The sequence below is a fragment of the Physeter macrocephalus genome, chromosome 4 (genome assembly GCF_002837175.3).
Source record: "Physeter macrocephalus isolate SW-GA chromosome 4, ASM283717v5, whole genome shotgun sequence".
Lineage (NCBI taxonomy): Eukaryota > Metazoa > Chordata > Mammalia > Artiodactyla > Physeteridae > Physeter > Physeter macrocephalus.
Genome location: NC_041217.1, coordinates 100,769,133 through 100,792,265, shown reverse-complemented (window position 1 = coordinate 100,792,265; position 23,133 = coordinate 100,769,133). Strand labels below are relative to the sequence as shown.

Sequence of the window (23,133 nt, the reverse complement as noted above, 5' to 3'; positions counted from 1 at the left end):
ACTTCCAAAACTGTGTTGAATAAACGTGTCCTGTTCCTGATCTTGGAGGAAATGCTTTCAGCTTTTTACCGTTGAGTATGATGTTAGCTGTGGGTTTGTCATAGATGGCCTTTATTATGTTGAGGTAGGTTCCCTCTATGCCCACTTTCTGGGGAGTTTTTATCATAAGTGAGTGTTGAATTTTGTCACAAGCTTTTTCTGCATGTATTGAGATGATCATATGGTTTTTATTCTTCAATTTGTTAATGTGTATCACACTGATTTGCTGATATTGAAAAGTCCTTGTATCCCTGGGATAAATCCCACTTGATTCTGGTATATGATCCTCTTAATGTATTGTTGGATTCAGTTTGCTAGTATTTTGTTGAGAATTTTTGTGTCTATGTTCATTAATGATATTGACTGTAATTTTCTTTTTTTGGCATATCTTTATCTGGTTTTGTTTTCAGGGTGATGGGGGCCTCATGGAATGAGTTTGGGAGTGTTCCTTCCTCTGCAATTTTTTGGAATAGTTACAGAAGGGTAGGTGTTAACTTTCTCTAAATGTTTGATAGTATTTGCCTGTGAAACTGTCTGGTCCTGGACTTCTGTTTGTTGGGAGTTTTTAAATCAGTTTCAATTTCAGTACTTGTGATTGGTCTGTTCATATTTTCTGTTTCTTTATGGTTCAGTCTTGGGAGATTGTACCTTTCTAAGAATTTGTCCATTTCTTCTAGGTTGTCCATTTTATTGGCATATAGTTGCTTGTAGTAGTCTCTTATGATCCTTTGTATTTCTGTGGTGTCAGTTGTAACTTCTCCTTTTTCATTTCTAACTTTAGTGGTTTGAACCCTCTCCCTTTTTTTCTTGATGTGTCTGGCTAAATGTTTATCAATTTTGTTTGTCTTTTCAAAGAACCAGCTTTTAGTTTCATTTATCTTTTCTGTTGTTTTCTTCATCTCTAATTCATTTATTTCTGCTCTGATCTTTATGATTTCTTTCCTTCTACTAACTTTGGGTTTTGTTTGTTCTTCTTTCTCTAGTTGTTGCAGCTGTAAGGCTAAGGCTAGGTTGTTTGAGATTTTTCTTGTTTCCTGAGATATGCTTGTATTGCTATATATTGAATACTTCCCTCTTAGAACTGCTTTTGCTGCGTCCCATAGGTTTTGGATCATCATATTTTCATTTTCATTTGTCTCTAGGTATTTTTTTAATTTCCTCTGATTTCTTCAGTGATCCATTGGTTATTTAGTAGCATATGTTTTAACCTCCACATGTTTGTGTTCTTTACAGTTTTTTTCTTGTAGTTGATTTCTCTTTTTTTTTTTTTTTAATTTATTTTATTTTATTTTTGGCTGCGTTGGGTCTTTGTTGCTGCGCATGGGCTTTCTTTAGTTGTGGCAAGTGGGGGCTACTCTTCGTTGCAGTGCGCGTGCTTCTCATTGTGGTGGCTTCTCTTTGTTGTGGAGCATGGGCTCTAAGCATGCAGGCTTCAGTAGTTGTGGTGCACGGGCTTGGTTGCTCCGCAGCATGTGGGATCTTCCTGCACGAGGGCTCAAAGTTGATTTCTAATCTCATAGTGTTGTGGTTGGAAAAGATGCTTGATATGATTTCAGTTTTCTTAAATTAACCAAGGCTTGCTTTGTGGCCCAGCATGTGCTCTGTTTTGGAGAATGTTCCATGTGCACTTGAGAAGAAAGTGTATTCTGCTGCTTTTGGGTGGAATGCTCTATAAATATCAATTAAGTCCATCTGGTCTAATGTGTCATTTAAGGCCTGTGTTCCCTTATTGATTTTCTGTCTGGACGGTCTGTCCATTGATGTAAGTGGGATGTTAAAATCCCCCACTACTATTGTGTTTCTGTTGATTTCTCCTTTTATGGCTGTTAACATTTGCCTTATATATTAACGTGCTCCTTTGTTGGGTGCATACATATTTACAGTTGTTATATCTTCTTGGATTGATCCCTTGATCATTATGTAGTGTCCTTTGTCTCTTGTAACGGTCTTTATTTTAAAGTCTATTTTGTCTGATACAAGTGTTGCTACTCCAGCTTTCTTTTGATTTCCAATTGCATGGAATACCTTTTTCCATCCCCTCACTTTCAGTCTGTATGTGTCCCTTGATCTGAAGTGGGTCCTTGTAGATAAAATATATATGGGTCTTGGTTTTGTATCCATTCAGCCAGTCTGTCTTTTGGTTGGAGTATTTAATCCATTTACATTTAAGGTAATTATTGATATGTATGTTCTTATTGTCATGTTGTTAATTGTTTTGAATTTGTTTTTGTAGGTCTTTTTTCTTCTCTTCCTCTTTTGTTCTCTTGTGATTTGATGACCATTTTTAGTGTTGTGTTTGGGTTGCTTTTTCTTTTTTGTGTGTATATGTATTATAGAATTTTGGTTTGCAGTTACCATGAGGTTTTGATATAGCAGTCCATACACACACACACACACACACACACACACACACACACACGCACAAAAGATTGTTTTAAGTTGCTGGTCTCTTAATTTCAAATGCATTTCCAATATCCTACATTTGTACTCTCCTCACGATTGCTGGTTTTGATATATTTGTTTGTGGATGATTCCTATCTTTACTATATGTTTGCCTTTACTGGTGAGCTTTCCTATTCGTAATTTTCTTGTTTCTAGCTGTGGCCTTTTCTTTTCCACTTAGAGAAGTTCTTTTAGTATTTGTTGTAAAGCTGGTGTGGTGGTGCTGACTTCTCTTATCTTTTGCTTGTCTGTAAAGCTTTTGATTTCTCTGTTGTATCTGAATGAGAGCCTTGCTGGGTAGAGTATTCTTGATTGTAGGTTTTTCTCTTTCGTCACATTATGTTGTGCCACTTCCTTCTGGCCTGCAGAGTTTCTGTTGAAAAACCAGCTGACAACCTTATGGGGATTCCCTTGTATGTTATTTGTTGCTTTTGCCTTGTTGCTTTTAATATTTTCTCTGTGCCTTTAATTTTTATCAATTTGATTACTATGTGTCTCAGCGTGTTCCTCCTTGGGTTTATCCTGTATGGGACTCTGCACTTCCTGGACTTGGGTGACTGTTTCTTTTCCCATGTTAGGGAAGTTTTCAGCTATTATCTCAGGCCCTTTCAGAAATTTTCTCAGGCCCTTTCTCTCTCTCTTCTCCTTCTGGGACCCGTATAATGTGAATGTTGGTGTGTTTAATGTCACAAAAGTCTCTTAAACTGTCCTCATTCCTTTTCATTCTTTTTTCTTTATTCTTTTCCATGACAGTGATTTCCACCATTCTGTCTTCCAGGTCACTTACCTGTTCTTCTGCCTCATTCTGCTATTGATTCCTTTTAGTGTATTTTTCATTTCAGTTATTGTGTTGTTCAACTCTGTTTGTTCTTTATAGCATCTAGCTCTTTGTTAAACATTTCTTGTATCTTCCTGGTCTGTACCTCCATTCTTTTTCGGAGATCTTGTGTCATCTTTACTATCATTACTCTGAATTCTTTTTTTGAATAGATTGCCTTTCAACACTTCACTTAGTTATTCTTCTGGGGTTTTATCTTATTCCTTCAACATATTCCTCTGCTATCTCATTTTGCATAACTTTCTGTGTTTGTGGTCTCTGTTCCACAGGCTGCAGGGTTGTAGGTCCTCTTGCTTCTGGTGTCTGCCCCCTGGTGGGTGAGGCTGGTCTAGAGAGTTGTGCAGGCTTCCTAATGGGAGGACTGTTGCCTGCCCACTGGTGGGTGGAGCTGGGTCTTGACCCTCTGGTGGGCAGGGCTACATCAAGGGTTGTGTTTAGAGTCGGCTCTGGGCTCAGGAAGACTTTAGGCAGCCTGTCTGCTGATGGGTGGGGCTGTGTTGCCACCCTGTTGGTTATTTGGCCTGAGGTGTCACAACACTGGAGCCTACAGCCTGTTGGGTGGGGCCAGGTCTTGGTGTCAGAATGGCAGCCTCCAGGAGACCTTACACCAATGAGTAATCCCCAGTACCTCTGCCACCAGTGTCCTTGTCCCCACAGTGGGCCACAGCCACCCCCCGCCTCCCCAAGAGACTCTCTAAGAGCAGCAGGTAGGTCTGGCCCATGGTTCTATGAAGTCACTGCTTTTTCCCTGGGTCCCAGTGCACATGAGACCTTGTGTACACCCTCCAAGGGTGGAGTTTTTGTTTTCCCCAGTCCTTTGGAGTTCCTGCCATCAAGCCCCGCTGGCCTTCAAAGCCAAATGCTCTGGGGGCTCCTCCTCCTGATGCCAGATCCCCAGGCTGGGGAGCCGGACATGGGGCTCAGAACTCTCACTCCTGTGGGAGAACCTCTGTGATACAATTATTTTCCAGTCTGTGGGTCACCCACCCAGCAGGTATGGGATTTGATTGTATCACAAATATGCCCTCCTACTGTCTTGCTGTGGCTTCTTCTTTGTCTTTGGACATAGAATATCTCTTTTTGGTAGGTTCCAGTCTTTTTTGTTGATGGTTGTTCAGCAGATAGTTGTGATTTTGGTGTTTTCATGAGAGTAGGTGAGCTCAAGTCCTTCTACTCTATTGTCCCAGAACCCAAAGTAGACATTTAAGATAATGAGCATTTCTAAAAATTAAAAAGGACATTTCATGATGATAAAAGGTTGATCCACCAATAGTGGGGGGAAAAAAAAAACCCCACAAATATTGAACACAATTAACCAACTTGACCTAATTAACATGTGTACCCAGTAACTGCAGAATTCACCGAACATGATAGATCCCTCTATTTATTTAAGACTTCTTGAATTTCTGTCAGTAATATTTTGTTGTTTTCTGTGTAGAGGTCTTGCACATCTTCATTAGCTTTATTGCTAGGCATTTGATGTTTGTTGATTCTAGTATAGTATATTTTATTTTCTACTTGTTAGTTTTTGTAAATTGATCTTTGTGACAGATTGTATTTTCCAAGGATGGTCCTATCCCACATGCTCTTTACAGTGTGGTATGAACATCCTCCAAGGAGAAGTGAGATTTATAAATCCCACCCCTTGAACCTGTGAACTTTGTAACTTCTTGTGGAGTCAGGGGCTGGGGTGTTGATCAAGGAGGAGGCAAGATAAACTTTAAATGCATAAACTTTATTTGGATGGCAGTTGGACAGGATTGCATGAGAGAGGAAGTCCTTCAACACGTGAAAACTGACAGAAATTAAGAAAAAATTAGTTCCAGAGATGGTGGTGTGAGACCACCGCCTAAAAGCGGAATAGGACAAGGGGACTCACAGGGGCAACAGGGAAATCAGAGAGGGCTCATGTGTCTAGGTGATGTCCCTCAGCAGCAATTGCTCTGAAGGGCAAGCAGTGGTTTGGGGTCTTACAGCTATAGGATTGTCTTACCTATGGTCAGCAGATGTTCAATACAATTTCATGGGGTATGTAAAATAGGTAGGCTGTAATCGGCTAAAATTATGGTGTGGGACAATATTTAAAGCAGTCGATGTGTGAGGATTTGAGTTTGTCACAGGTGGGCTTTTAGCTAATGATCCTAGCCTACTTTACAATGTTGTGTTAGTTTCTGCTATACAGCAAAGTGAATTAGTTATACACATACACATATCCATTAGAAATTTAAATTTTAAACATAAATTAATTGGCCAAACTATTTAGCCAAAGATATTTTGCCAGATGGCTTTGACTTTGGGATGCTTAAGGCAATACAAAACTCCAAGCTTTGTCAAACACATATTTATTTTTGGCATTATCCTATGTCTAAGACATTGTTTTGTGATCAAGCCTTCCGTCTTCCTGGAACACTTCTCACACTTTCTCCTCTCCCTTTCCCCCATCTGCCTGGTTAACTGTGTCCTTCAGCTGAGGTTTTAGGTAGCCCTTCTAAGTCCAAGTTAGATGGCCCCACATGAGTTCCCAAAGCACCCTATACTTCCCCTATCATAATGTTTATGTTCTATTATCATTACTTGTTTGACATTTTACCCTGCAAATACATAAGCTCCACAAGAGCTGAGATTATACCTGTTGTATTTTATCAAATCCAAAATGCCTGGCACATATTAGGTGCTTAATATTAGAATAAATGAATGAATTCAAATGCATAAGCATGTTTCTTGCCAGAAAAATTACCATCTAGAAAGGGGGCCATGACAGGTAAAGATCTGTATAATACTAAGGGTGGTAAGAAAGAATTGTGAGAATGCAGTAAGGAGGTAGGAAGAGTATACTGGGAATATGGAAGAGGAAAGCTCCTGGGTGAGATCCAGGAATTATTATCCAGTATTGAAGGATGGGTAGGTAGAAGCAGGGCACATGAATCAGTGAAATTGAGGCAGGAAAGCTTTTGGTCTTCAGAAAGCTTTGGATTAAAGCAGAGGTCCTCAAAGTATTGTCCTAGTGAAATGTGTAGTATTTACAATATGATCATGGCTCTGCTTTTACTTTTGGCATGGATTAATAACTTGCTAAAATTTAAGTTTAATAAATGGCAACTTCTCGTCAAGGCTGTGCAGTTCTATCCATTGGTGAGGTGTCTCTTCCCTTTCTCCACCTCACTTCCCCTACCCTGCCTTTGTGAAATCAGAAGAGTGGGCTAAATGACTGGGGAAAGCACAGAGCACAGAGCTTCTCAGGCTTCAGTGTGCATATAAATCACCTGGAAAATGCAGATTCTGGTTCAGTAGGTCGGGGGTGGGGTCCGAGAATTTCCATCTCTAACTACCTCTCAAATGATGCTCAGACGCTGTCCCGAGACCACACTTTAAGTAGCAGGATCTGGGGTGGAGCTCTAGCTCTGGACTAAAGAGACCATCACAGGTAGAGTTGCAGCACCTTGGAGAAGGTTCTCTGGTTCAGTGATTCTGGCCACCCCTCCCACCATGTTCCTTCATTCTTAATAATTTACAGGTGTTTTGGGTTTTATTTACTATTCCCTTGCTTTTACAATCCAGTTCGTGAATTCTTGTTAAGTTGCGATCCTCCTCAGGAACTGAAGATGGCACCACAATCTTAGTCATTAAAGGACACTTCCATCCTAAATGCTGTCATGCAGAGGAAAAGCATTTTCCTGCCCCTCTGAATGTTTCTTATTCTCTGGCCTGATAATATGCTTAGAGAAGACAAGTTTCTTTGCAGATGGAGCATAGTTTTCCAGTGATTTTTGAAAATCAGACTGGATTAAGATGTCAAAAATTTTTTTCTTAAAGCTTTCTTAGAACCCTGTTTTAAATGTTTATTAAATTCTGTATATTCAAGATGAATTGCAATTTCTGTTACAAAATTCCTGGATTGTTTTGAAGTATTTTCATTTCTCCCAGAGAAAGTGTTGTCTTTCGGTTGTTAATTATTCATGCTCTATCTAATGAATACATAATCATGGAATTTAGGCTAAAAGAGATTGAAGAGCTTTCAACCAATTAGCTCACTTGACAAAAGAGAAAACAGGCTCCCCAATTTTGCTTAAGTTCTCTTGAAAGAGTTTCGGTACGTTGCAGCAGAAAAAATCCTAACAGACCCATATATGACAGACCTTCCAGTGCAGCTAAAGACAGAGGTTCTTGTCTATGCTTTATGTATTCTTAATTTGATTTTGGCTTCATAGCAAGCTGCTTTCTGACCTCTCCCAGGGCTAGGAATGCCCCATTTGTGTCTAGAGCTACTTGTAGTCTCTCATTGCAGTAAATTATAGATTAAGCCAGTGGTTCTGAAACTTCACTGGGCGTTAGAATCACTTGAAGGGCTTCTTGTTAAAATGCAGATTTCTAATTCAGTAAGTCTGAGGTCAGGGTTATGAATTTGAATTTCTAACAAGCTCTCAGGTGATGCTTATTCTTATGCCATCACCTGAGATGCAGGACCACACTTTGAGAACCATCAGATTAAGCTAACATTGGGGCTACATGTTTCTTCATTATGTTCATCAAGAAAGAGAGCATCCCAACATTCCCACAAAGAGCGCTGAGATTCACCCTTTCTAGACCAAGTTAGGGCATGTGCTTACCCCTAAACCAGTTTCTGCAGTCATGAGGAAGGAATGTGCTGAATGGCAAAGCCAGAATCACCTCTGTCTGCAGTTGAAAAGCAGGGCTGTGAGAAAGAACAACTAGAGTCCACTGTAAGTATGTGGTATGAGTGAAAGTCACCTTGTAACCATCACAAAGCTTCTCAGGCAACCACCGAAGAAAAATAACACATGCTAAATACACATGTCTTAGAACAGGTCAAAACTGCATTTGGTAATGAGTTTATTTACTATTTGATAGAATTGTTCCTTTGTTTATTTGAGACAAGTCCTTAGGTTATTGGCTCTCAGCTGTAACTAAGGTAAAATGTCTTTGGATTTCACAAGTATTAGTCTCTTATATGTAAGTCAAACTTGGTTAATAATTTAAGATGGTAAAAATCTATCTTCAAAGCATGAACATTTAGTTTACTAACAATTAGCTTTATGGGATACTTTTAAGGACCAGGATAAATACTGAAGTATAATTTGGCCCACTGGAGGGCAGTAGTTTCTGGATACCAGCCAACAATTTAGAGTATGGTTTTCTGCTCCAATGCTAATTACGATGTTCATTTGAGCAGCAGCTCTTTAGTCTCAGTGATAAGGGCGGGGGTGGAAACCTGAGTCGTGGTTAAAATTTGCAATATTGAAGCTTCCCGATCATTGCAGTGCAGCCTCATTTGGATCTGTAATGAATTCCTTCCCTGTGAACAGCCAGACACCTCATTACTACCCCGATCTGCTTTCACTCTGCCAGTACTTTCTTTAGTGGGACCATTCAAGTTCCTTAGATTATGAGGCCATGGAATTGCATAATGCTGTACTTATTCCTGGCAGGGAGAGAGCAGCCTGATGGAACCACCCAGTCAGATACCCTCTCTGGGAGCTTGTTCTACCCCCATGCACTAAGCCCTTTGTCCCGGCTAGCCCCATGTGAGCAGGAATTCAAGATAACAGCCAAAGCATACTTCTTTCGGGACATGCTCCCATGCCAACCTCTCTTTTGTTGACTCTGCGGCAAATGCACGCCCTCTTTCTCTGGCTTGAATGCCACTCCAGCATTGACACAGACTGGCAAACAACCCATCAGAACCAGCCAATAAACCAACCACTGGTCTGTTTCCCTTAATTTCTCCAAAATATATTTTCTTTTTTTTTTCAGGCTGCCATCTTTCTGAGGACTTGAAAGGTTTGTTTGGCCCCATTCTTTCTAAGAATATGGTGTTATACCTAACATTTCATGTTTAGATTTTTATTGACACTGCTTTGAGTTCTTTGGAGCAAAGGAACAAAATGCACTTACTTCATAACAGCTGGACAGTGAGCTGAGTCTTGGCTTTCAGTGCTTGCTCAGTGTCTCCTTGGTGGGACCACGTCCAGGCGGGGGTGGCCTCTGGAAGCTTTCTCCAGGCCGCACTGGCCCAGCCTTCCACAACAGGAGGCAAACACGGCTGGGCTCAACCAGGTGCCAGGAGCCTCATTTTCATCTCTACTTAGAATCCTCTTTCAGTGCAGTTGTGAGATCAAGACTGTTCTGCTAGATTTTATTTGCATTTGAATGGCGAACTCACTATTTCTACATTCTAGACGGAGGAAGTGAAGTCAGTTCGACTCAGCCATGTCTAAGAGCCCACTGGCACGGTCACCCTCAAGGAGCAGCAGACGGAGACCCCAACCTGCCCACAAAGAGCTCTCAACCTAGTTTGCTTCTAATAACTCTAGAAACTCCACTTCTCTCTCTCCCTATCTTACATTGTCCTTTTATACAATTTTCTTTCAATAATCTGAAGAATTTTTCTTCTGTTCTCCTCTCCAACCCTCATCTGCAACTCAAACTAAGGCCCATGGGAAGATCTCTCTCCCGCTAAGCCTGCAGTAGATGGTATAAGAGCCTCCCTTCCCTGGAAACCATACATCCCTGCCCGTTGCTGTGTGACTCATGGTGCCTCCCGGCAGGCAGAGTGTTATCATCAGGCTTGGTCGTATGTCTTGCTTAGGCCAGTGGCATGTGACCAGAAGTGACACTGAGCCACTCTGGAGTGGAAGTTTTAGGAGGAGGCTTAAACCTTGAAGACATGGCTGCTTGTTCTACTAGTTTTTTGCTTTTCCCTCTGCCCTGATCCAAATAGGGACTTTGGTTTTGGTCCTAGAATGAGAAGACATTAAGAAGAGCTGTAGTCAATCCACAGCCACCAAACTGTAAGTGTAATGTAAAGATACCATTGTCATAAGCCACTGAGAATTTCAGGGTCATTTGTTACTGCAGCAGAGCCAACTAATACAAAGGCCAAACCATAAAAAATAACTAAAGATAAATAAGATATAATAAATAGTCACAATTCCCAGTTACCTTTATTTATATAAAAGTATATTAAATAAATTATCTCAATATATACAAACAGAATATTACCTCTATAAATAGAAAATCCCCATATATAAAACCTTTTTTCAAATTATATAAATATGTACAATGTTGATCATAAAGTGTGAAGTACCTTAAATCTTAAACTCTGTGTAATTTGTTGGTATAGTAGTCATAAAAATACAGCTGTCAAGTGTTTCATCAACAGCATTTAAGTCAGTTAAAGTGCTAAACTGTAATGCATGTTATGAATGTGCCCCAAATACAAGTCTTCTGCTTTTAACACATTCATATAAATGTTTGCTAATTGTTTCGAACCTCCAAAAGTACTCAAAAAAAACCCACTAAACACTATATTACAAAAGGACAGACATAATGTTAGAAAATCCACCCAGTTTCCATTTTACTGTCCCACATGGTTTGAAGTCTGCCTCTCAAAAGTTCTCCAAAAATCCACCCAGGATTTTTTAGGGCATTTGTTCATTTGTTTTTCCTTAGATGATCTGGCTTCAACTTGAGTGTAGAAAATATACAGTCTAGAGCATGATTGATATGTGCAAAAGGTGCTGTAGCATTAAAATAGAAATTAAAAAAAATTGAAATTGGTTGTACCGCTCATTACGTTCCAAAGTGTCCAATGCTGATATTGAAACCAGAATGCTAATCGTGAGAACAGGTCAGAGCTTTCTTTGAGCCCAAGGGTCTCTAAGCTCCAAACACTCATTTGTGTTTCCATGTATTCTACTGCCTTAAATGTTCTTGGTCACGGTGCAACACGAGCTCTGCAGAGCTGGCAGATTCAAGAGCAGGATCTTTCATGCGACATTGAGGGGCAAGCTCTCCTTCTCACTTCGCCCTGCTCTCGCCTTCCTGCACTTATACAGAGACACAGACAGGACGATGATGAAGATGATGACCACAAGCATCACTGCTACAACGATGAAGAACATTTCTGAAAAATAAAAGGTACCAAGTCAACTCAGAGAGAGAGCTTGAATCCCATTTATCAATGGGCAGAACTGAAGGCATAACCCCAAATTACACCATCCTGCTTTTGCGTAACTTGAAATTTCTTTCCTGCACTCTTTCCACCACGACACATTTCGATTAGGAAAGAAAGAATCTGTCAAACCCTAGATGTTTGCGGGCAATTGACAACGGTGAAAAGGATTTAATAAACTGGATAATGCTCACAGTCTAGAAAGATACATGAAGATGGAAGCAAGAACGGCTGTTAGAAACAAGTGGCTAAAAATGATGCTGAGTTTGGTGGCAACGATTATAGAAGCTGAACTGTCTGTCAGTGCAAAGAGAGATACAGAGCACTACTAAGATTCAGGTAAAGAAGAGATGATAACTGGTTGGGGCAATAAGAAGGCTTCCTGGTGGAGGTGGCATTTGAAACGATTCTCAAAGAACACAGTTCAGCAGATAGAGAAGAGGCAGGGGAAGCAGCGATCTAGGTGTGCACGAAGTCAGAGAGCAGCGGAACTCAAGCTGGCTTTAGGAGGATGGACCTGAGGGCTGTGGGTATGAGGGCCCATACGGTGCAGAACCAGAGGGAAAGAGAGCCCTTTCCTTCTGACAGTGTCAATAAACGGGAGGGAATTTTAAAAGTGTTTTTAAAAGGCTTCTTATATTACATCTTAACAAGGCACTAGGTCATTATTGCTATCCTTTGACTTTTCTGTTCCCAAAAGTACTCAGAGCACTATCCCGCTCAAGCCTGGTGGGAGATTCCTGGGCTCTCATCCTCATGCACGTGTCTGAGCCTCCATGGCATCTCCAGATAAGACCCACTCCTCACTTGGTGTCAGAGCCCTGGTGTGGCACATATGTACACACACACATGCCGGCCAGGCACACACACATGCACGTGGTATACCTGATAGACTCAATCCCTTCCCTTCGTGGGTTACAACCTTTGTGGCAACAGCCCACAGTAGGTGCTCGTAAATGTGCATCAGGTGCTGCTGCACCTGGTCCAGAAGCTCCCCCCAAGCTCCCCAAATCAGAATTTAAGTATGAAGAAATGCTCAGAGAAATCTGCATTTGATTCTAAATGCTAAACACGTACCAAGGGCCCAGGGCTCAGCAGAGAGCTTAGCGCATGGTACGTGCTCAAAAAAACACTTGCTAATAAAGGGAACAACATAGAAACATCTCTAAATGCCTAAAATTATGAGTGCCCCCCCAAACCACAAAAAACCAAGGCAGTTTTCCCCCGAAGAAAGTACATCCTGGTCTTGGAAGGCACCCCTCCCTCCCAGATGGATCAGGGATAGAGCCACTCACCCGTGGACAGAACTTTCTCTTGGCTAGTGCACTCGATGGGACTTTCTGGACTCTTCTGGTTAGCTCTTCGTGATGGAATCACTGCTTGAACATTGAAACAGTAGTTTTCTCCTTCATCCACATCAATCAAAAACTCATTAGTGTTCGTCGTGGCTTTTTTCTGTTAAAAGATAGAGTCCTTTATTCATCTGGGCTCAGAGTGAATTCTGCCCCCTTTACTAAGTCACTGTGGTAATTAAAGCCTACATGGACACATCTGACATAAAAGATTGGAAGTGAGTTGGCTCATCAAGTTCCCCCAATAACTGCTAAGGATGTTTTTTTCCAAGGATGAAGATATCCAGTTTGGGCACATCCAACCCAGTTTTTAGCCCCTTTAGAAGATATCTGGGGCTTCCCTGGTGGCGCAGTGGTTGAGAATCTGCCTGCCAATGCAGGGGACACGGGTTCGAGCCCCGGTCTGGGAAGATCCCACATGCCGCGGAGCAACTAGGCCCGTGAGCCACAACTACTGAGCCTGCACGTCTGGAGCCTGTGCTCCACAACAAGAGAGGCCGCGATAGTGAGAGGCCCACGCACCGCAATGAAGAGTGGCCCCCGCTTGCCACAACTAGAGAAAGCCCTCGCACAGAAACGAAGACCCAACACAGCCAAAAATTAATTAATTAATTAATTTTAAAAAAAAGATATCTGCAGTAAAGGAAAATAGGAATGAAGTATTAATTGTTGAATGGAAAACAAATCTTGTCTCTGGGATCTTCCGTAGAGGAAGAAATGCGGGAACTGGTGGGAACCTTGGAGATGACCGGTCCAGCCCCTTGGTTGAGGAACCTGAGTCTCCGAGGAGGCCCTGACCAAGGCAGCTGGAAGTCACAGGTAAAAACAGGACAGCAGCCCCTCCCACTCCGCCACCCTGCCCTCTCAACCACCTGCTCTGATATTTGAGTTGGAAAAGAAGTAGGCTGTAAAGTCAAGGATCTACAATTTAAAACGAGTCATAAAAACAAAAGAAGGCTCACCTTTCCTGTACTTGAAGCTCTCCAATAATAAAGTATATAATTCAAGTCCTTGCCAAAAACATCACGGAGGCTTAGGAATGTGCCGCTCACTCTGACTAAGGTACGTGCATCTTGTACGGTCACATTCAGTTTTGTCCCAACTTGTTCAAAACTCCGAATTGTTGGCTGTCCAAGGTTTGCTAAAACACAGAAAATGAGCTTTGTTGGAACCAAAGAATTCTAGACAAAGTAGAATCCCATTAATCACGGTTAATAACAACTTGGTCATCCCTCATGAAACAGCTCATAGAACCGACTCACTAGCCCCAGAGCTGGGCCCCGAGATGTTCTACAGCAGTGCTGTCCAGCGGAAATGTAATGGGAGCCACAGATGTCACTTTAAGTTTCCTTGGAGTCACATTAGAAAACGTAAAAAGGAACAGGTGAAGTTAATTTTAATAATGTATTTCTTTTAACCCCATATGGCTAGAATATTATCATTTTAACATTTAATCAATATAAAAACTTTTGGAGATCTTTCTCAAAATCCAGTGTGTATTTTACACTTAGGGCATTAGCCATATCTCAAGTGCTCAACAGCCACATGTGGTTAACCAAACAGCTGCATAAGATTCCATATCTTAGATACAATAAATTAGAGGCTGTGGGAAAGCCCAAGAAATGTCCTTGGTACCTCAAGGAACCAGTTTTAACCACCAGGTCTCTTTGATGGCCCAATTATCTCATGTGCTTTGGTTGAAGGACAGTAAAACAAATCCCAATAATTTAACAGGAATTATATGCAAGTATGTGTGTGTGTGAGCACACGCAAAAACATAAACTATTTTCCCTCTTGCACCGAAAAAGGATTTGAAGTGGCTGACAAAAAACTCAAGAACTATAAAAAGGAATCATGAGGATGCTGCCAGTGGAGGGAGAATAAATGTCAATGACCCTGCAGTTACTGCAGGCGGCTGTGGGTAGGGTCACTACTCTAGCTAAGTGCCGGGAGAGGCACACAGATAGAAGCACTAGGGGAGTTTGAAGACGGGCTCTGGCACACAGGGGCTCAGGGCAGGCAGCCAGATTCACCTGGGGTGAGGCTGGCCCTATTTCCACCCTCAAAGTAGGTGCTAAGGGGAAAGGCGGCTGCCTGTCCCTCTGGCCCCTTCTCTCCATCCCTGCTTTGAGAAACTCCCCTCTGGGTGTCCGAAGGGTAAATATAAAAGCACCAATAACACAACACTTTCATTCCAAGTCTTCTTGCTAGAGCAGCTGATTTCACTCTTCTCAATGTGCTACATGTGTTTATTTAAAATACCTAGTTCAGAACCATAGCCGTGACAAAAAATTTACGTCTCCTGCTTGGCAGGAATCCTCTGCTCTCCCTTAGTAGACGCTCAAGTCAGTTTACTGGGCCAAAGGCTGGGGAGAAAAGCATTCTCGTTTTCAAGACCAGCATGAAGGAAGCAGGATGGGAGCTGGCCCGGCAAGTGCCAGCACATCACAGGACTCAAATCACAGTCAAGCGATTAAAAAGGTCAGCAGGCCCGATTATGAGATTGGAGGGAAATGGAACTCTCCCCATGGATTTGTGACCATCTGTGAAAAACCCTAAACTGGAACTTCTGGTCTGATGGGACTTCTGAAAATTCAGAAGTGAGATATATAAAATCTCCTAAATATATATGGGGAAATACTGGAATATATATGGGAAAATACTGGAACCCCAGGCTTGGTGAATTTCCTACTCCCTGCCCCTCATCCAGCCAGTTACTGGTAGGGTCTGGGGACAGACTGGTGGAGAAACCTACTTGATGACATTGTTATCAACTCCAAAGTTCACGTTCCGTGAACCTCCTTCCACATCCGGAATGAGCGAAGAGGCCTGTGGCACTTACCAGTTTCTGAGAAAGAAGATATGTTTATGGATAAATATTTTTTTATGTCATGGCTCCTAAGGGTCACAAGCTCACAAGAATATTCAGAAGTTTTTGAAAACAAGAATGAACGGTTACTACAAACCGAGCTACTTACTCTCTAGGTAAGGTGTGAACTCCGGGGAGTTGGTAAACAGAGGCTCCCCAGAAGAACTGATGGCATCCGATGGGTAGGAAAAGACCCGCGCCATGTATGTCTCTTTCGCGTTTTTCATGATCTCCTCGGTGACGTCACACTCTGTGTCTGTTGTGTAGAAGCATTTGTTTTTCCAATTTCCTAATCTAGTGCTGAAGGAAGAGAAATGGAACATTATGATTTGCATCCAACAAGACAAACTGTTTTCTGGCTGGGGTGCTGTGTTACAATAGCAGCTTCCACAAGCAATCCCGAGGAGGCGTCTGGTACGCTGAGCACTTTAGATGAGTTTGAATCCTCACAGCAACCTGCGGGTGGCTCTGTAATTGTCTCTGTTCTTACAGATAAGGCAGTGGAGGCAAAGAGAGACTGGGTGACCATCTCCAAGTCACACAGCTGGAGTTTGAGCCAGACAGCAATTTGACTGCTGGGTCTGTGCTCTGAACCGTTTTGTTAAATATCTTTCTTAAAATATAGATGATCTGTCATGACTATGTGGGAGAAAGGGCAATTTTCCATCAAGACCCCATTATTTATTACAGTCTACTTATTATATTCTGTTTACCACATTCTATATTCTATGTAATATATTCTATCCTATTACATTCTATTGTGACCATTCTTGGTGTGGTTATTTAACAGTTATTGAATCTACTATAAGCCAGGCACTGTACTGGACCCTCAACCATGTTACTTCGTTTGGTATAATCCTTCCAAGAAGGTATTGGATCTTTCTCACATATGAGGACCCTGAAGAACAGAGCTGCTAGGTAACTTGTACAAGGTCTCACAGCTTATGCGGTGAGAGCTGGGTCTGTTCCTCATTATACTACATGCCTCCCTCACTTTCACAAGATGTGCTGTCAAAAACTATAGAGCAACAATACAGGTGGTTATCCGTCAAAGTCTGAGACTAAGAGACAGATCTGACAAAAGACAGAGCTTTCTTTTGTAAGATGTCATTGAAGAAGAAATGATTTAAAGAGCTGCCAAAAATGAAAGTATCCTGAAATGATATAAAGAGCTTCTAAAAATGAAATTATTCTACAGAACCAAAACAATTCCTAGACAAATGTCACTGCAGCTGGATCCACACACATCTGTCCCACATAAGTTGACAGCTACCCTGCTCTTCCCCATCATCAACCACCAGCGTTCCCTACCCTTCATTCAAGGCCACATTCCAATCCTACCTTCTGCAGGAATCTCCAGATCTCCTTGCTCAGAATTGATCTCTCCCTTCCCCATCCCCCAGCACTGACATCTCATTAAAGCACTTAAGGTGAGGGTGGTACCAGGGCTCCACGCCCCTGTGCTCCCCCATCACGCAGTGGGGCTTTAGGGCTTGCACATGGCCAGGCCTTGCTGGGTATTAGATGGTTTACATTTCCAGGTTGAACCGGGGGGAAACAAGCTGCCATATGGATTCAGTTGTCTAAATCCAGGCATGAGAACCATAAATAAGTATTTTTTTTAAAGTCTGAACTAAGTAATCGGGCTAAGAGGGTGTAAGTAAACACACTCTTGGTCCTTAAATTCACAAACAAAGATTGATACAGAAATATCAGTTTACATACTCTTAGATTTCTCTAATTTTCTGTGATAAAAGTAGAGATGCAGTCTGAATTCCAGAATGACCAGAATGCATTTTTAAAAATTACATCATTTCTATTTTAAAAAGTGAATGAGAACCTGATGATTCTTCTCCACTGCTACGGCAAACAAATGGCTCAGATAACAGGAGCAACACTGCTGGGTGCTGAGGCTACATTCCCACTGAGAGACAGCATTTGGTTCCTCCCAGCTCACAGTAGCAACCACAGTCCTCTGACAAAATTTAGCACAAGCAACTAAGTCATCAAAAGTAATAAAGCCATAAAGTGCTGTGAACAGGTTAGGAAGGGGCAATTCTGCAATTTAGTTCCTCTGAATGCTATTATCAGCATGAACAATATAAACGCCTCCAAGGTTCCTCTGGGTATTGCAAAATCTCCTGATTTGGAAATAATAAAAGTTCCGTCTGAACTTCTAAAGAATCCCAACAGAATCCAGACTCACCAATTAAGAAGCAAGTTGTTTTCTACAAGCTTGGGAAGTTCCGTTTTAGAATTCAGAACGTTTCATGGAATCAGTAATACTACAAGGGATGGGTCGGTGCTAAGGCTTGGGCCAGTAACACTTTGCAACCACCGGTGAACAGTTTTCAAAGGGGAAAAAGGCAGTTGGCGCTCCAAGGAGGGGCTTCAGACACAGCAGCGGCGCCCTGTGTTTGAGGACAGGCTGGTGGTGAGGTGGGTGCGTCAGAAGGAGCAGCAGGTCAAGACGCTTTCTCTAGGGAAGGAAACGGGGAGGGAGGAAGGCGCACTGAGGAGACCAGTGGGAATGGCTTTCTTTCCTCCTCCCGGCTATGGAGCCCCACATCAGACCCGGGGAGCCCCACTGAGGAGGTGGTGGTGCGCGTAGCTGGGTAGGCCGTGGTACCCGACCCTGCTGGGCGAGCCCCATCAGCGCAGTCATGAATAAGTCCCTCAACTTCCCAGGGCCAGTTTCCTCTTCTATAAAATGATTGCTACGGTCCTTTCACCCAGGAATCCCATTTACCCGTGGGCTGGTCGCCGAAGAGTGCGGGTCTCCGGCAGGGGCGCGAGGGACTGCTCCCACGTCCTCCAGCACAGGTGTGAAGACGGCCGGGAACCACCCCCAGCCCGGGTCCGCGGGCGCCCCCAAGAGGCAACTCTGCACTAGGATGTTTGCACAGGGGACTGCGTCCAGTTACATAACAACAGCCTTGCAAAGTCCAAGAACTTTGAGTTGACAAAGGATTATGTTTACAAAGCTGGTAAATCAGAAATATGTTTCCTCGTGTTCACCAAACTTAATATATTTCGGAGGTAAGCATTCCTCCTAAAAGCTTATTTTCACTACCCAGACGGAAAGCGTCTACTAAGGTAAACTTCAGCCCTGTATCAGTGGAATTACTAACTCTCAACCAGTAGAATCTGATTTGACAAGTTTGACCATAATCGTAATTATTACCTCGAGTTATGAAATTCCTTTAAATCTTTCTGTGTATCTATACAAGCAGGCATGCACACACAAATTCTCTTCCGTGTTGCCATGGTAATGGTTGTCATGAAGTTGATTTTGGAAAGAAAAAAACAAAAAACCACCTAAAAGCCCCACTCCATACTTAGCAGCTGCATTCCAAATGCTACAAAAGGCTTGGCACAAGCTAAACAAAATAGCAAAGCACCTTTTATTTTAGCCAGCAATACTTTTGTGCCTTTTACAAGCAGTGTTAATTTCCACAGCTGCTCTCCTCTACTTAATAAGAGCTCTACCAAGCCTCCTAGAACGTTTCAGAAACCAAAAACTTGCCAAGAATATGGTGACAACCATCAAAAAGAGGACATTGAGATTGAATATGCTGAATTAGGGGCTCTTGGGGACAGCTGCCAATCAGGGATGGGGACGGATGAGCAGAGCAGCCCTGACAGCTCAGGGTGCAGACAGAGGAGTAGTCCGTTCCTGCTCAATGAGTCATGAATTTGACCCCCTCCAAGATCATGTATGCAACCGAATTTTGAATCATGAATCCAAAGATTAATGAATCAAACACTGTTTAAGGGCAATGTATACATCCGAACTCCTCCCCACCTCTTCTCTAACATGTTAAATCCCGCTAGCAGTCTAGACAGCACGGAAAAAGAGCTGTGTACTTAGATGAGATGAATTATCAGCGATCAGTGCCACCGTGGCTTGCTCAAGAAGGTTCTCCTATCCACAGCTTATACTCCACTTACAAATTTCCCCATCATCTCCAAAAACAATTAAAATGTTCTATCAGTTTAAGGTCTGGAAATGTTGCAGGCTTGATAGAGTATGGCTCTGGCCAGCAAACTACAATGAATGCCCTCTTCTTTGTTATCTGTTAAATAATCTCATCCATCAATCAGCTTTAAAGACATTTATATTCAGCACAGGAAAGTGGAAACAGCAAAAATCTTATTTTTCTTTTTTGGTACCTAGCTTACCTTATCTGAACAGTGTAGACATGATTGATGGGTTTGGGTTCCCACTCCAAAATGGTCTTGAAATTAGTTGACTTCCAAGTTAAATTATATGCTACTGCTACATCTGTAGTGCCTTTAAACAACAGAGAAACAGCTATTAATGTTTACATGAACTTCTCAGCACACGATTTCATGTTGATGGTATAAAACACCTTCCCACTCCCCAACATCATCATAAGCCTCACATTAATATTTTTCCAACCACAAAAGCTTTAACTGAATTATCATAAGAAAAAATCTGCAATTTTTTCCTAAACCCAGAATTTCCTCAGGGCACGACTAACCGGGTAATCTGAGGAAACACACAAGGATCTTCAAATCCTTGCTTGAAATTATTCATGGGGGAAGCCCTGTGATAATGACCTGGAAGCACAGCCCAGGAGCCATCAGTGGCCCAGGGTGTCCACGGCCCAACTCGGGAAGGGCAGGACTCCAGGTTCAACTTAGCAGGGAAAGCCGGCTAGGAAGGGTTTTCCATAAATTACGTTAAAGGGCAAAGTCCACATGTGTAAGAAGAGTTAGGACTGCATCCAATAAAAAACCCAAACCTTGACTTTTTTCATTTGTATCTAAAATGTCTCTATACTGAAACTTCCACAGACACCCATGCAGCCGTTAAGCCTGTTACACCGTCGGATGTATTCGGTTAGGATGCCTTAGTGTTAAGGTCTGCTTGGCCAGTTCTCAGCAGATCAGCCTCTGCCCTGCTCTGCACGGACACAGAACAGGCTTACAGGGCATGCACAGTGTGGTGCCTGCTCCAGTCCAAGCGACATTTTGCAAGGACTGCCTCTAACGCAATCTAAAACACAGACGATCAAGATAAGAACGAGAGCCGCTTTTTATTATGGAAAGTCATATATAATGAAGGATAACATTCAAACATTGCACGCCGACCCGTGCAGGTGAGGAGCCACGTCCCACCACCTTCAAGGTGTCGGCTCCCGGGGAAGCTCTTTCCCTAAACTTAAAGCGAGAGCCCCGAACGCACTTAGGCAACGCTGGACGCCACAAACAAGCATCTCTAGCAGAAGGGGTGGCAGGTCCCGGGCGGGTGGCACCTCAGGGCGGCAGGGCGAACCTGCTGCCAGCCAGGACTGTCCTCCCTCCTCCCGATGGCGGGCCCCAGGGCTCGGGGTGGGGGGAGGGAGGGTGCCACTCACCTGTGGCTCCGGCCACCCGGACCAGGACCCAGCCGAATAGGAGCGCCCGAGCGACGGCGGCCTCGGAGCAGGGCACCCGGGGCCCGGTGGGGGTCGCCATGTTCACGAGCTGACGGCGAGGTCGGGAGGATACCTTGCGCCCCGGAGGCTGGGGAGGCGGGGAGGCTGCGGAGGTTGGACTGGAGGAGCCTTGGGCTGCGGGATGGAGCAGGAGGGGCGCGAGGAACCCCGAATCTGTGGGAGCCTGTGCCCGGCGCGCTTTAAAGAGCCCGGCGCACGTCCGCGCCTCCGCAGGCCCTGCGCCCGCCCCCGCCCCTCCTCCCGACTCCCCGCCCCCAGCCAGGCTCCAGCCACATCCCTGGGCTGCTCCCGGCGAATCCACACCCCGGCCCCGCCTCCTCCCAGTAGGAAACTCCGAAGTCCTGCAGGGGCTGATTCACCCGTGATTCAATCGGCCGCCAAGCGCGAGTGTCCTTCGGCCACTGGCGGCTCCAGGTGCTGAGGGGAACCAGGGTCCCAGCCGCCCAGACCCCCTGACTCCCAGCTCTGGTCCCCAGGCCACCGACCCCGATGTCCCGCCTGAGTGGGCGGCAGGTCTCTTGGGAAGGAAAAGGTGGCGGTTGGAAGGAGTTCGAGGTGGAGGAGAGCGATCCCTCCCTTCCATTTGGCGATGCAGTGTCCCCGCCGGCGGGAGCGCAGTACTTATCGAGTTTAATAGTAAGTACTGGCTCCGGGCTCCTCTCCGGCCCACAGGGCATTTTCCTGGCGCTTTGGCCGCGTCGGGCTGAGCCTTGGAATCTGCAGCCAAGTAACAGCGTGACGAGGAGCAGAGCCCTCTCCTAGCTGTGATTTCGTCTTTCGCCCCGAAGGCAATGATACCTGGCCCGCCTACCTCCCTGGGCCCTTAGCCTGGGTGCACCTTATGAGATGGTGCCAATGCAGGTGTTTCTACGGGTCCGAAGGTCAGTCAGCCCAGACACAACCCAGCCCAACTCGGGTTAGTGACCGAGGAAGAACTGCCCCAAATCTGGCACTTTGCCTCTGGGAGAATTCCAAGGTGACATCTGCCGCCCTTGAAGATGAGGTTGAAGAGGACGTTTGCGGGACTGAGTTCTGCTCAAGTATAAAGAAACCAAAAATGAAATTTAAAAATATAGTCAGACTTAAGCTTTGGTTTTTCTGAATTTTCTGGTTTCCTCTTCTGGGCTTTGCTGTAAAGTTGTCAGGCAGGAGAATGTTAACTTATTCTACTGAGCGGCTCTGTAGGCGTTCTTGTCAAAGTATTGCCATCATTCTTTACTGTACTCTGTAGTTGCCTCAAGACAGACTGGAGAGTTTTTAGGAGAGTGGAGTCTGTTTTCTCTCTCCTTCTCTCCCAGTTTTTTTCTAGGGAAATTAGCCTTGCATTTTAGTGCATACTCTATACACATTTCCATATAGCCTGCTGAGCCATAGCATTACACTTCTTTTAAAAGAAATGAAACTTTGCAAAATTAAAATTTCCCCCTTTCCTTGAACTGAAATAGCACATCCAGGTTTAGCTCTTGTAGTCCTTCCTTCCTGGAGGCTGAAAGCTGCACTTGCTGGTTTCCTCTTTGAGCTCTCCTCCAACTCCAAAACAAAATTTATATTTGCAAAACTAAGCCATGCAATCCTCCTTTTTGCAGTCTCTGGCCTGAGTCATTTTTCCTAACAGATCTTTAGCCCCACATGGGTTGTGATTCCTTGTGCTCTGGAGTTGAAGGTAGCTGGGAGAAAATATTACACTTCAATCAAGTGCCTTACAAGACCCAAGGAATTGTTGCTCTGTCTGCAGAGTAATTGATTGTATTTAGAGCCACTGACTGTCCTGAAATCATAAAGGGCTTTAAACAATCAGCATTGTTTAAATTGTCAAGATCAGCAGTTTGATAAAAAAAATATGTTTAACATTATATTGTGATACCAAAGGTGCCATAAATGTTGACAAAGTAGAAGAATATTTATTTTGCATATTCACTAAAGTTATCAGGCAGGAAAGAGAGGAATTTGTCGGGTGTTAGCATAGGTTTTTGAGTGAATATAGAATGACATTCTCTAAGATTTGAAAAATGCACAATAGCCACGACATGGAAGCAACCTGAGTGTCCATCGACAGATGAATGGATAAAGAAGATGTGGCACATATATACAATGGAATATTACTCAGCCATAAAACGAAACGAAATTGAATTATCTGCAGTGAGGTGGATGGACCT

The 23,133-nt window shown here is 43.5% G+C and overlaps 1 protein-coding gene across 1 annotated transcript; it reads right to left on the bottom strand.

The window, feature by feature from the left end:
• Window positions 1-10,262: 10,262 nt before the first annotated feature.
• F3 (coagulation factor III, tissue factor) lies at window positions 10,263-21,173 on the bottom strand. Its single transcript, XM_007123414.4, has 6 exons — window positions 20,897-21,173; window positions 19,695-19,806; window positions 15,622-15,812; window positions 13,606-13,784; window positions 12,587-12,746; window positions 10,263-11,243 (listed from the first exon to the last, which is right to left on the bottom strand). Exons 1-6 carry the CDS (start codon window positions 20,994-20,996, stop codon window positions 11,107-11,109), a joined length of 879 nt encoding a protein of 292 aa, XP_007123476.1. The 5' UTR covers window positions 20,997-21,173; the 3' UTR covers window positions 10,263-11,106.
• Window positions 21,174-23,133: the final 1,960 nt, after the last annotated feature.

What these genes read in the sequence shown, in the direction of transcription:
- F3 (XM_007123414.4), bottom strand. Translation starts at nt 20,996, where the DNA reads ATGGCGACCCCCACCGGGCCCCGGGTGCCCTGCTCCGAGGCCGCCGTC. An exon ending in GTCTACACTGTTCAGATAAG is followed by an intron (nt 15,813 to 19,694) that starts GTAAGCTAGGTA and finishes CTCTTCCTTCAG; the next exon opens with CACTAGATTAGGAAATTGGA. An exon ending in GTTCACACCTTACCTAGAGA is followed by an intron (nt 13,785 to 15,621) that starts GTAAGTAGCTCG and finishes TCTGTGTTTTAG; the next exon opens with CAAACCTTGGACAGCCAACA.